General features: G+C 38.4%; 1 protein-coding gene across 5 annotated transcripts in view; it reads right to left on the bottom strand.

Moving 5' to 3' along the window:
* WAPL (WAPL cohesin release factor) overlaps positions 1–13,208 on the bottom strand; it is a 159,860-nt gene that overhangs the window by 31,820 nt on the left and 114,832 nt on the right. For all 5 annotated transcript variants that reach the window (XM_037400924.1, XM_037400922.1, XM_037400927.1 and 2 more), the window contains one exon: positions 11,197–11,315. In XM_037400924.1, coding sequence (XP_037256821.1) covers positions 11,197–11,315 — 119 coding nt within the window. The remainder of the gene's footprint in view (positions 1–11,196; positions 11,316–13,208) is intronic.

Below are 13,208 nucleotides of genomic sequence, written 5' to 3'. Positions count from 1 at the left end.
CCACCAGTACAATATAGAAGAAATACACATTTTATGTAAGAGTCAAGTAATGCCACCAATAAATGCCTGTTCTGAGAAAGGACATCTTCATTTAGTAGCTCTCTTGTAACAGAGCCTAAACCGTAACTGAAAATGGTAATGTATTTAAAACCTCAAATACCTATGGAAGGTTAGGTTTAGCCACTATCCCTTATAATGTCTTCTACTTTCAGACCAAAGCAACTCTGCCTGTGATTCCATGCCTTCCCAGTTAATATTTCACTAGACAGGAGACACTGCTCCTCAGCATCCCCACCGTCTGGTCCGGTACCCTGCCTCACACTGACTGCACGCAGCTTAACCACCACACACACCCGCAAGAACGCAACACTGCTTTCTGAAGAAGTATGTTCTAATCAGCTCTAACGCATTATGCGGAGACTCTGGAGCCTCTCTTACAACCGACACTGACACGGATATGGCAAATACAGCCCTCCTTTACAATCATTTCTTAAAGCAACCTTAATATTTTCCCTCACAACACTAAAAGAAGATGCATTTCCAAAATAACTGCAAAGAAACCGCATCAATACTGATCAATCCAGTAAGCACCGTGTAGATTTGCTTTAGATTACTGTGTGACAAAACTCAAGCCAGGAAAAGTATCAAAGATCAAATGAATGCTAGGGAACAAAGACTTTACAGAAGGGCTTGAGCACAAAAGCAAAGGGGTTGGTTTGTTTGGTTTTGGTGATGGGTTTTTTTGGGGGTTTTTTGGTTGTTTGTTTGGTGTTTTGGTTTTGTTTTGGGTTTTTTTTGTTTGTTTTTTTTTTTAAGGCAACTCAAATGCTTGTGATAACAAGCTTCCCTGAAGAAGCAACGCTGATATTTAAGCAGCAGTAATTTAAGAAACTGACTGACTTTCTTTTGAAGACAAGACAATCTTGCAATTATTCAAATAATGGAGACTTTTCCTTCAGAATTCTTCCTCTCAAGATTAATTTAGAAGAGATGCAAGTGGAAGTACATCACTCCTTTGAATCCTGTGTTCTTAAGGCAAGTAAGTACTGCAATATTAATCAGCTGTAAGAGCTTCTGCTGAATAGCAGAAGAGTTTCCTTTTTTCATATGTACGGAACTGACAGCTGTTTACACACAGACAGATGTCTGGAAGAGTGCAAATATTCCAGTGAGGGTATAAAGCATATTGTACTGGGGGACTCTGCACATGGTTCTGGGGGGTGAACTGAGATGCAAACCCAGAACTAATGCCAGGGATTTCACAAAATGCACAGGGCTGTCAGTTTTATAAGATCATCTCCAAATAGCATAAACTATGGGTCACGCTTAACCTCCCATCCCTGAAAGCCTCAAAGCTGAAATTTTCAGGAGCTGGCACTCTGCACATACTGATGCAGCACTACCTGCCATTCATAGATACAAGAATAGCAGAAAATAAGAGCCAGGGACATGAGTCATGCTGAAAATACTAGCAAAACAAGACAGACAGCAGCTATTTGCAGGCAAGAACACATTCCAAGGTAGAAGACAATGGCAAAAGAAAACCCAAAAATATTTTTAACAGATATCCTGATATCTGAAGAAATCCTTTATATCTGAAGGGCATTCAGTAAGGCTGTGTACAAGCCAGATGCTCATCAAAACTACAAGTAAATTCCAAAAAAGCCCAATAAACCAAAATACATTATTATTTACCACTCAGTATTCATAACCATTAAGAACACTAGTCTGTCCTGCATGTCTCACTTTGAATGGGAAGAAGGGAACAAGTACATTGTACAGCACAGAACTATTCATAACGGACTGTTTCTTTTGACAAGGAATGCATATGCATCCATTCAGAACAAAGAAAAAAAATTATGCTTCAAAACAGGAAGATGGAATATCAATTCAGCACAGGCTGAGCCATGTGTATATAACACAAAAAAAGTTAATTTGGACTCCAGATAAGATAGCAGTTTCCAACAGCAGTTAAAAATCTGAGGCAAACCTGGACCAAATAATTTATTCAGCATTTAAAATGGGAACCAAATCTCCATTACTTGGATCACAGTAGCAGATTAATGCCAATAAACGACCTCTAGGTGCAATGGAGCACTGAATCGTGAGCTGCTATACTATTTAATGCAGTACACACAGAAAATTATGCATGCACATAGCTAGACAACAAGTTGTTAGTCAGACCAGGTTAAAGAGCTAAAGAGCAGACAATACAACGAATGGGGAGGGAGAAAATGTCACTGAAGTTTTTCTTGCATCAGACTTCTGAAGAACTACAAAATGTTTTTTCTTCCTCCAAGCTCAAAAGGAAGCCTACAGGGCAGAACAGGACAATGGGTCAAACACCCAAGTGAAACAAGAAAATTTATCTTGAAGAAACCGGACAGTTTGATAAATGTGAGATTCATTCTTTAACAGAAATAGCTAGCGGTGTTCTGTATGCTGCTTACAGTAAGTGTACTCAAAAACGGTCAGCTCAGAAGCAGAAGCCATATGGTTATGGCTACTCATTTGGCCTGAAACCTATGTAAAGTCTAATTAAAAGGGACAGGGTACAATAGTTTAGACATACCACCACAATGTTGGGAACATATCACTTCAAGAGAAGAGAAAAACCTGTACCTGCCTACAAGTAACTGTATTAGGACAAACACATCCTGCTAAAAATTGTTAGGCAGAATTCCTGCCCTCTTTGTTGCTACACAAAGGGAGAGACAGCCCCCACACCCCCACAACACTCCCCTGCTAATCCTAATCTACTCGAAGGGTATCAAACTACTAACAGTAAAGCCTTACAAAATTGCAACAGCAAGGCAGCTTCAGAGGTCATATGGCTAGGCTGAGTGTCCAGGCGAGCATGCCCACATAAACATTTCCATTTGGATCAGTGAAACATTTTTCAAATAAAACTCCCAGACGCCCTCAGCTACAACACAGTGGTTTGCATCACCGAGTCTCTGAGTACACTTACCTGATTCCTTTCTAATTAAACCAAACTTGAAGGTGGCCTTGCAGAAAGCACCTGCCTCATGGAAGCTCTTACTCGGCATTCCCCAAAGCAGATCACAACCAAGTTAACTCAAAGTACAAACTTACAGGCGTGTGCAATGGGGACACCGGGCCCTCAACACCAACTGTTACACTCTCAAGATGCGCTCATGTTGCATCATGCTATTACCTAATATACAAAAAAAGTCACAGACAGAGCTGAGTGAACCAACCATGTTCATACAGTACATGGGAGCTGTGAAGACAATTTTGCATATTCATCTGCATGTAAATTAAGCTCCCACTGGCAAATGAAACTGGTGTATTTTAATCTCTTTCAGCTTTCTTCCCATTTTAGAACTTTCTGCAGGACTGAGGCCTTGCGCAAGGTAACATTTATCCTACACAGTTATCCTGCGCTGTCTAATTACTAAAACACTGAGTTAATTACTGGGAACTACGCAACTGATGGGGGCGGGAGGGGATGCGAAGATGCAAGAGAGAATCTGGTTTCAAAAATGTTTTAATGCATCTTTGCTTCTTGCCTAAGAGTTAATACCAGTGGGAGGTGGAATTATAAAACACAAAAAATTTCCACTGTGACATTAAACATTTTCCATTCAATTTGATTTCTCCACTTCCTGAAAAGCACACACAAGGGGAGAAGGACTTCCATGCTTATTTTTCATTTGTCCCTCTTGCCTCTACAAGGACTTTGCCTGTTACCTTCACGCTGCAGTTGGCACCCCTGCCCTTCGCAGAACAAAGCTATGTCTCAACCGATAACATCTTTCTTGACATTGCACAGGAGAAGACACGTGCTTCCAGTAACGTTGCTACCACAGTTCTACCCAACAGCTGCATGTGGAGGGCAGATGAGGAAGCAGTTGTGCCAGGTGGAAGGATCTCAGCTCAGCATCTACCAGAACACACCCTTCTTCACCACAGTTTAAGATGAAGGAGTGGGAAGAAAATAATTTTGATTAGCATCAAACAATTATGTTGGAAGTTAACAGACCAACTCTCGGTGTTTGCTTTCACCCTGAGATGGCTTCAAGGTGTTATGCCCCAACTCAATCCAGTAAAATTACAGTGGCTACTTAACTCTTCAAATTAGGTGACTAATCTAAAAACCTGGCAGTCCTGATTAGCATCCTGTTTACTAACTTAAAAATTAAGCATTGTTTGTCTATTTACATCAATAATAGAAGAAAAACAAATTCCTAAGTGGTCAGCACTAGGAAGCCAGTATTGAATAAACATTCCTACTGATGAATCTGGTTTTGCAAAGGTTAAGTGAAATAATCACATCAAATACGTGATTTGTTAAAAAACAAAGCTTCATATTAACAAACAGATTTATTTCTACTTTTTTAAAAATTCATTTTTATTCCAGCAATATAAAAGTTGCTTAAAATATAAATGCTGTTTATAATTGGTTAGCACTTAGAACAGCTCATCTCTTGTGCATCATTCCAAAAAAGTTTTTGGACAAAAAAACCCAACCCACATAAAACACTTCAGTTCAGGACTGGGCAGACCATCTGCAGGAAGCACCAACCCATAAGTGAATGTACTGCAGAAGCAGCAACATGTTGTCAGATCTGACCACCACTGTGTGTCAAACTGCTGATGAAACAGACTGCTGGCTTAGCGCTAAACTGATACTAGCCAGAGATTTCACAGAAAATTTTGATTGCCAAAATTCAGCTTGATTCCTTGGAGTCAAAATAGCTAATGCCAACTAATAATCTTTCCTATTAAAAAAAACAACTGTGATTTTCAAAGCCTAAATTAGGATGCACACAGCAGCTCCATGTGTGTAGTATCAGCAGTTTAATTGTCATTGAAAAAAAATGCTTTGTTATAACTGTTCGTCCTATTGGTAGAACATTTTTTCCCTAAAGGTTATGCAAGATAAAGACAAGCAGTTCATTCTAAAATTAGTTATGACCAGTTTACTCTGGTCCTACCACTAAATGTATGGAAAGGGCCATGACTGATACAGCAAAACTTTAGAATTAGGCTTCTACTGCTGCTTTTCCAAGCTTATTTACCTAAAATAAGCTATGGAAAAATAATTAACCAAAACCACCTGAGATAGTGCACTTACTTAATTTCACATATATTAAATCTAAAAAAAAATTTTTAAAATGTAAAAAAAAAAACTTACAAAGTTTAATTTGGGGAACGTAGATTCATTTTCAGGCAAGTGAAAATAAATGTTACTTACAGGATGTCTCTGATAAACATCTACTGTGAAGTATAATGTAAGCTTAGTGGAAAAATACAGATCACAGCACAGCCTAGTTTCTTTCCCCTCCCACACACACGTCATTGTCATATTAGCCATAAGATTACTCAGTCAAACCAAGAGCCATGCATGGTTTCGTACTTCTTCAATTTCAAAACACTTTCAAAGATCAGGTACAAGTATTTCATCTTGGACTTCAAGTAAACTTAGACATAGTATTTGTTTCAAGCTGATATTTATAGCTTCTTCCAGTCAGCATGAAGCACCAGTGGAAAAAGCTCACATCAACCTGTAAAAGATCTCACAGGTTATACCTTTAAACTTGTATTACGGCAAATCCTATTAGAACAACAGGATCACATGTAAGCTTTATTTTCAAGGATTGACAGTTTCTCAGAGTGCCTGAAATTTATAACAGGAATATGGCAACTCGATGAAAACAACCTACTCACAGAAAAAATCCACCCTGCCTACACGACAAGAAAGATGCAATTAAATAATGAATTACAGACTAGCTGCAGACCAAACTGAAGTCACACAGAAAGGAGTAAAAAAAAAAAAAAAAAAAAAAAAACCACAAAAAACACCACCACTTTTTTTTTCTGGTTCAGCACTTGATAGCTGGAAATCGGTGATCTTCACACAGAAGTGACTTAACACATCCTTCCAACTGACCTTTCCAAAACCCACACTTTGAACAACCTTGCACACATTTCTGTACCTTGTCGGGCACAAAACAGCAGTTATTCATAAAATTTGAATAAAACATGAAAAGCAACAAATACTTACAAGGTTATGACAGAATCAAGTTTTTACCTTGCATACAAAGTTCAGAAGCAGTCTGTTGGCTAAGCCATGTCTGAATTCAGCAGTGATTTCATTCATGTATTCAACACTACTGTCATGACTAACTATTAATGTCACTTGATCAAAGTAATGCATGTAATCCTGCTAACGCCGGCTGTGTTTAGTGAGCATTTCTCAGTTGCAATGTTGACTTAACCAGGTTAAGACAACTTAAATCTCTCTTCGTTTCCCTCAACTGAGTGGATACAATTGGTTACAGTCTCGCAGTGAACCAGACTGAGATTTATGTTAAATGCTTCCTTTTAGTGGGTTGTTTTCTAAACACACATGGGTCCTCAATTTAGATCAACAAACCAACTCGGGAAACTGAAGGAGCAAGGGAACAGGAGTGAGCAGGTAGAATGAAAGGAGACCAAAGCCAGCTTCACCAAATACTTCTGTCAGTATTTTTTGTCTTTTTCAGACAAAACCAGCTCTTACAGTAGGTTGAGTTGGGTTTTTTTCTTGTTGTTTAATGCATAATACAAGACTATCTCAGCTTTTCCTTAAAAATGCATTCCACACTAGCAGAGTAACTTTCAAGCAACGCCACTGTTAAAAACAAGGAAGGTCCTTTGAATGGGAAACTCCGTGGTCCAGGACTTGAGTGAGTAGCCCGAAGGAAACACTATGACGATCAAGTTAGTGGCAAAGAGGTTTTTCCTTATCTTTTCCAGTACAGCCCAATGTGTGCACAATACAAGAGCGGGGGGGGGGGGGGGGGGGGGAGGGGGGGGGGGAAGGCACACTGACGTAATGTTGCTCTTCCCATTCACTGCACACACATGGGGAAATGTAGGCACAAAACAGCCAGGTTTTCTAGAGCTAAGACCTCAGCACTTGAGTTTAGAGAAGTTTCTCCAGAGAAAAACAAGAGAATAAGAGAAAATATTTAAGCTAGTTTAAATTTGTTTATAAACATTCAATTCTCATTGCAAAAGCAAGCAGTTAAGGGAGATACACAGATTTTAACTGCAGTCAGAATCACCAAGCAACAGACTAGCATTCAGGTTAGTTTTTAGTTTGAACAATAGTCCATGCATCACCCATGTAGACCGTCCATGTGGTGAGTGTCTTCTTCCTCAGGTTACCAATCATTAAAAAGTGTATTTTTTTATCCTCTCAAGATAATTTCAGTCTTTTATATGCGCCGAGTTGCATTCTGTCAATACTAGCATGGAAGCTTTATGAAACATACTCAACGCAAAAAATACCAACATCTAAGAAATGAATTCCAAAAGACTCATTTCTAAAGTTCACCTATTCTAGCACAGGAAAAAAAAATAATCCTGATATACCACTCATCTAATACCTTGAAATTTCAAGTTACTTTGAGAAAACACACACAAGGACTGCTTTTGGATACATCTACTTGAAAGAGTCAGTGCTTTTCCTGCTGTACCTCCTTTGTCCCACTTCAGGCAACACTTAAGTCTTCCCATATGCCTTGGCAGCACTGAAGAGCACTAACAGAGGGATTAGAGTCTTCCCTTGCCTCTTCTTGGCCCCTCAAGCTGAAAAGCTCCCATACGTTTTAATTATAATTATTTTAATTATCATTTGCAACCATATTTACATTCTTACCTTGGAAAGTTCAAAGATAATCAGTAATCACCTTGTCCTGGTTGGCCTCCCATGGCCACAGGAACTAGGATCAGCATAGAATTGCAGGTCACTCTTTCTCATACATTTCCAGTTTAACAGCAGAGGGCCATGCCAGAAAATTTGCAGTTCAGAGGATTTGGTGGTCCTTAATGACATGCTGGCCAACAGAAACACTGAATTGACAGTACAGCTCTGGCACAAAAATATCAGGCAGCGTCATCAGCTTCTAGGACTGATCAATCAAAAGGTTAACTTTGGGGATTTTTTTCCCCCCAGGTTCTTATTTAGAGACATACACTGTTTGTGTAAGACCACAGGGAACTGTTCCAGAGTATTCCTACAAAAACCGATTCTCCTCACTTGCTGACTCCAGCCCAAATCTGTGGCAAGAGGGGCAGGAGCAAGAAATCTCAGTGAAGAATTTTGATGGTCCCTGTTTTTAAGCCTTTAGTCTGAGTAGATTTGGACCATAGCAACAAAAAGTTCTGGCATATCTTACTGTTTTTTGCCTGATAATTGAGAATTAGTCTCATCTGTAGAAGAACTAAGCTCAAAGGGACCAGCAGGTGGGCATATCACAGCCCCACAGAGCTCCCAAACTTACATGCTAGAGCAAGAGTTACTGAACCAGTTGAATTAAAATTATAAACAGCTGCAAACAAACTTTTGCAGATGTTACTCATGTATGTTTCACACCCATAATTTGCAAGTCAAGTAATGCCAATATTTATGTACTCTAAGTACATAATTATGTTGCTACGGAACATAATAGTCCCCCTGTAACTCAGGCTCAGGATAGAGATTTAATTCACTTAAAAGCAGAATTCTGGTTGAGACTTTACATACCTGTCATAATGCACATGCTACTGCAACTTTTATGCTCATTATTATGCGTGTGAATAGTCAATGATTTCAGTGAGACTCCTTATGTTAAAAGCAATCTTTAGTAACACTGTTATTCACTAAGTCAATAATGTCTGTAATCTTTTATTACACATATGCTCAAAGTTTCAAGAACTGGACTTTAAGATTAGAGTACAATGGTCAGGTTTCAAAAGCACAAACAGAGGCAATAGTCCTGCTGACTGGAAAAAAAACGAATTGGAAAAAATACTTCAGCTTTCTGGATCTACTGAAGTTTAACAATACTACCTGTTGCTTCCTGAGTAACAGAGCCATTTACTTTTCAGCTCAGTGTGATGCAAAGTGCCATACCTCTAACACCACCACCTAGCAGAAAACAATTAATACTCTATCTGCAAGATAGAGTTCTACAAGAACAAAAAATAAAACTGATGTTGAGACAGCAAAGCAGTTCCAGAGATATTATTTTTATTATTATTTAGTCATGGCCAGGTTAATATTTTTAGTTCATTTTTTTCATTCCCAGAATGAAAGTTCCCTTAAGATGCAACTAAGAGTAGGAGTCTCTATCTATAGTTCAGAAAGATAGTTACAGCATCGGTAATTACCACCAGAACAAGCTTTACAAGCCTTTTTACTAACTCCATGTAACTGTCACATGATTAGAGAATATTAAAGTTTAAAATCTGAATCACAATTACAGCAATTTCTATTTCTAGGTCATTATATCACTTACAGGGTCAAAAAGGCTGTTTAATTCTCACCTTTCTCACTTGAATTAATTTTTTTCCAAACTGAGAATTTCCTAGAGTTGAAACCATTTTCTCTCATATAGTATGATATTGCTGTAGGTTTTTCCCTCCATATAATTTCACAACATATACATTCAAAATTAATTAAAGCAGTTTTTATGTAAACCCTGAAGTATTTAAAGTCTAAAAAGTAAACGCACACATAAAATGCTATTCTGGAATAGTATTTGAAGCATATAAATATTGAAACACTAAGAAAATATTCCATGTTTACCAGAACACCCACAGCTGTTTTATGCTGCTAAAAAATACATCAAAAAAGGTACAGTTATATTTACATTCCCTGTACTTCTGTTCCTCAGCCTATTGTAATGTGTTGACTGATAAGAAAATGATTTTTAAAAAATTATTATTTAATCAGGAGAAACTGAGGGACTCTTACCTTCAAGAAATATTATTTCAGTTCTGAAAAGACCCTCCTCACTTATCAATAGCATAACTTCGAACTCTGGAGGCAAGAGCCCCCCTTTCTGTCCCAAGTCACAAATCAGTGAGAAGCGACACTTCTTTTCAAAAGGGCATTACAACTGACACTACTTACTGGTCACACGTCCTCCGAAATGACAACACTCCCTCACATGTTTTGAGAAACAAAAATTTGTCCTCCCTCCTCCACCCTCAAATGCACATTTTAAAATGGAAAATTATTCTGTATCAACACAGCTGGGGAGATAATAAATCTGGTTCTGCAAGACTAACAAAACCCTTAAAAAACTAGTTCAAGTGAAACTACCTTATAAGCCAAGTAATTATCTACCTTTGTGAGAAATTTTAGAGTGTGATTAAATTCCTAGAATTCTTTCGGAAAAGTAACAGGGAAAACAATCTTTACCAGTTCTGAGAAATGTTTTAGACTGCTGAACACATTCTGAATACATATGAAAGAGTTTCTATCATAACATGCAACTGCTGGGTCTCGCGAAACTTAACGGAACTCAAAGGCAAGGGAGAAATAAAGTGCATTTTCCTCTCCAGCTCCCTCTTTCTTTTATTACACCAGTAGCAGATTGCAAGGGTGGCGAGACAGCTACTTTCTTCACCACACAATGGGAATGCATTATGCAAAAAGTATATGAAAAGGCCCTAAGCATTAAAAATGGGTATCCTGGACAATCAAGTCATAAAAACTTCATTTAATGGATTTTACATGGATCCTACTATTGCAAACTTTCACCTAATAGCTAAAGACAATTTTTGCTGCATACACATTTTTACAAGCCTTGAAATACTGAGTAACCTATAACAACAAGTAAGGTAAACCACACCTAGCAACCACAAAATGAATAAGCCCCATTCACAGTATGAAAGGGCAAATTCAAACTGGATACTACATAGTTTGGGTATACGGGGGTGGGATCGGAGGTTACTTTTTTTAACTACATGAAAATCACACTTTTCCACATGCTATAAAAAGGCTCTTGTCCTTATAAAGACTACAGCAATGACAAATCTGAAGCTTTCAGAAAGGTTCAATCCTATAATGCCGTAGACATTTCTTGGGACAGTGACAAAAGAAAAAAACCCACACAGCATTTAATAGTGCTTTACTTTAACAATCATCTAGAAGGGAATGCATCTAGGTTGTGTGTTACCACTGGGCAACACCAGACTCGTACCCAAGAAGTGAAATTCCCAGGGATCAATACAAAAATTTTGCATTTGAATGTTTTACTCTTCCAGATACAAACTTAAAAGCCAACAAATTACCTCAAGCGCAGATAAAAAAAAAATGGGACAAAAGCCCTGTTATGTATCTAGAAAGAAACATCAATAGCGAAGAGTTTATTAAATTAAGAACATTGTCTTGGTCTCAGTATTATTACTTACCCGTTTTGGCCCACTAAAAATCTTCCTGGTGTTTTCCTTAGATTTATCACCTTGTTTATTTGTAGATTTCTTATTGCCTTCAAGCACACCAGATGCATCCTCTGAAAACTCCAGAAGATCTATAAAAGGTAAATATAGGCATGAGACAAACATACTGAAAGCTCTTGGAACTGCTCGGGCATTTCTTGCATCTGACATTTCCACATGTATAGCTTCTGAAGTTACATAAACAACAATCTTCACCAGAAATATCAGCTTAAAACCAAACACAGGTCTGCATGGAGCTCAAGTTCCCTGACTGGACTGTCACAATACATAGAAGATACGTTACAAGGTACACAGTCACAACTACAGCACCTCTTGCCCACTGTGTAAGTTAAGATACCGCTTCCCGTTTCATACTCCCGTGAATCCCAGGTTACTTTTTATATGTGCTTATTTCTGGCATACTGCTACAACTCTGAGCAGCCGATGAATTGAACAGTAGATGGGGTTCTTCAGAAGTGTGAGATTAAGAGATTTAGATGACGAGTACTTCCCACTACAATTACAGAACCGAAGAATTGATCTGACTTTGCTTCTCATGAAGGCAGCCCGTTTGTATTTGCTTATTCTGCTATAAAGAGTACTAAAAAAATATGGGCAGCAGCTCAGAAAGGAGTCAGCTAGAAGGAACTGCTGAGATGGCCTTTCAATGTATTCAATACTTGCCTTACCAGTAGTTCTAGTACTCAGTTTTGAAGTGTAAATCTGCAATTCACTGATCTAATTAAATTCTTGTCCTTGTTGTGTGTTTTTTTTTTCTTTAAACTTGTGTTTTATTTGAAGCATTATCCCTTCGAGACCAGCTTATGTTCTTTTACTTGGCACAAACCAGAAGTTACCATAAATTTCAAGAAAGAAATAAAGACAGGCACAGAGAAGCACTGTTTCAACTGATAAACAGTTTAGAAAACCTATCTATTCCAGAGAAGCTGTCACTATTTGCCAACTGCACTGCAAAACCACAAACGGAATGTATTGGTTCCTCTAATCCCAAGTGCACTCACATCCAGTAAACAACACCTAGGTAAGGAGCCAATCAAAAGCAAATCACGCAAACAAATTTCTAATGGCACTCGGAAGGACACCAACCTTACCTAGTGTAGTCTGGGGGATATAACTGTTCTTAAAGTAAGCCTCAAAAGTTTCTTAAATTGCAGTAAATTTCAACAGGCTTGGCACCACCAGGGCAGGCAGGATGCCCACTGCAAAGCATGTACCGGAATCAATCTCTTGCATCCCAGCCCACTGGCTTCCAGTTTAGTTGTATGATGTGCAATCAAATCGCTTTGATGCATATCCTTACAAATCCTGAACGCTTTTGAAGAAGCCAGGCCCTGAATGCAATTCCCAAAAGAAAGTCAAGCCAACAGAACTGGACCCTCCTACTGTAGATTAATAGCTAAGAAGTAACTCACTTGACTACAGTATTTATAAATGGGCAAGTCACTCTAGGTAGCCAAGATGTGTCTTCACCCACCCAATCAGCACAATGTGTGCCTTGCACTGAGATCTGAAGCTAGTATTGTGGTTAATTATGATTAACAGTGCTCTGTATCAACTAAACCACCGTTTTAAAATCATCCAAGTTTCTTCGTCTGAATTCTACTCCTATGTGACCCTGAGCTATTCCATTTAAATTAGGTAATTTAAAATTCAAAGAAACTTACCGATAAAAACATTTCAGCTCCTACTTACAATATAATAATTCTGCATTTTTTGACGTTGCTAGCCTATCACACACTTTTATGATCAGTTTCATGAGATTATCTGGAATGCTTCTATTTGAACAATGCTCTTTGAAGCCTTCTAGGTATCCTAAAAGCACTCTGCATACATACTTACCAGATTTTCAAATCTAGACTAAAGAGGGCGTGGGGCAGAAGTCTTCTGTTAACATTAACTGAGCTAGCACTGAGACAAGTGGTTTGGTAAGACACCAATGAAGCTTGTTTCCCAGTGGCTCTCTC

The sequence above is a fragment of the Falco rusticolus genome, chromosome 9 (genome assembly GCF_015220075.1).
Source record: "Falco rusticolus isolate bFalRus1 chromosome 9, bFalRus1.pri, whole genome shotgun sequence".
Lineage (NCBI taxonomy): Eukaryota > Metazoa > Chordata > Aves > Falconiformes > Falconidae > Falco > Falco rusticolus.
Note: the sequence above shows the minus strand (reverse complement) of the source record. Positions and strands in the feature narration are given on the sequence as shown.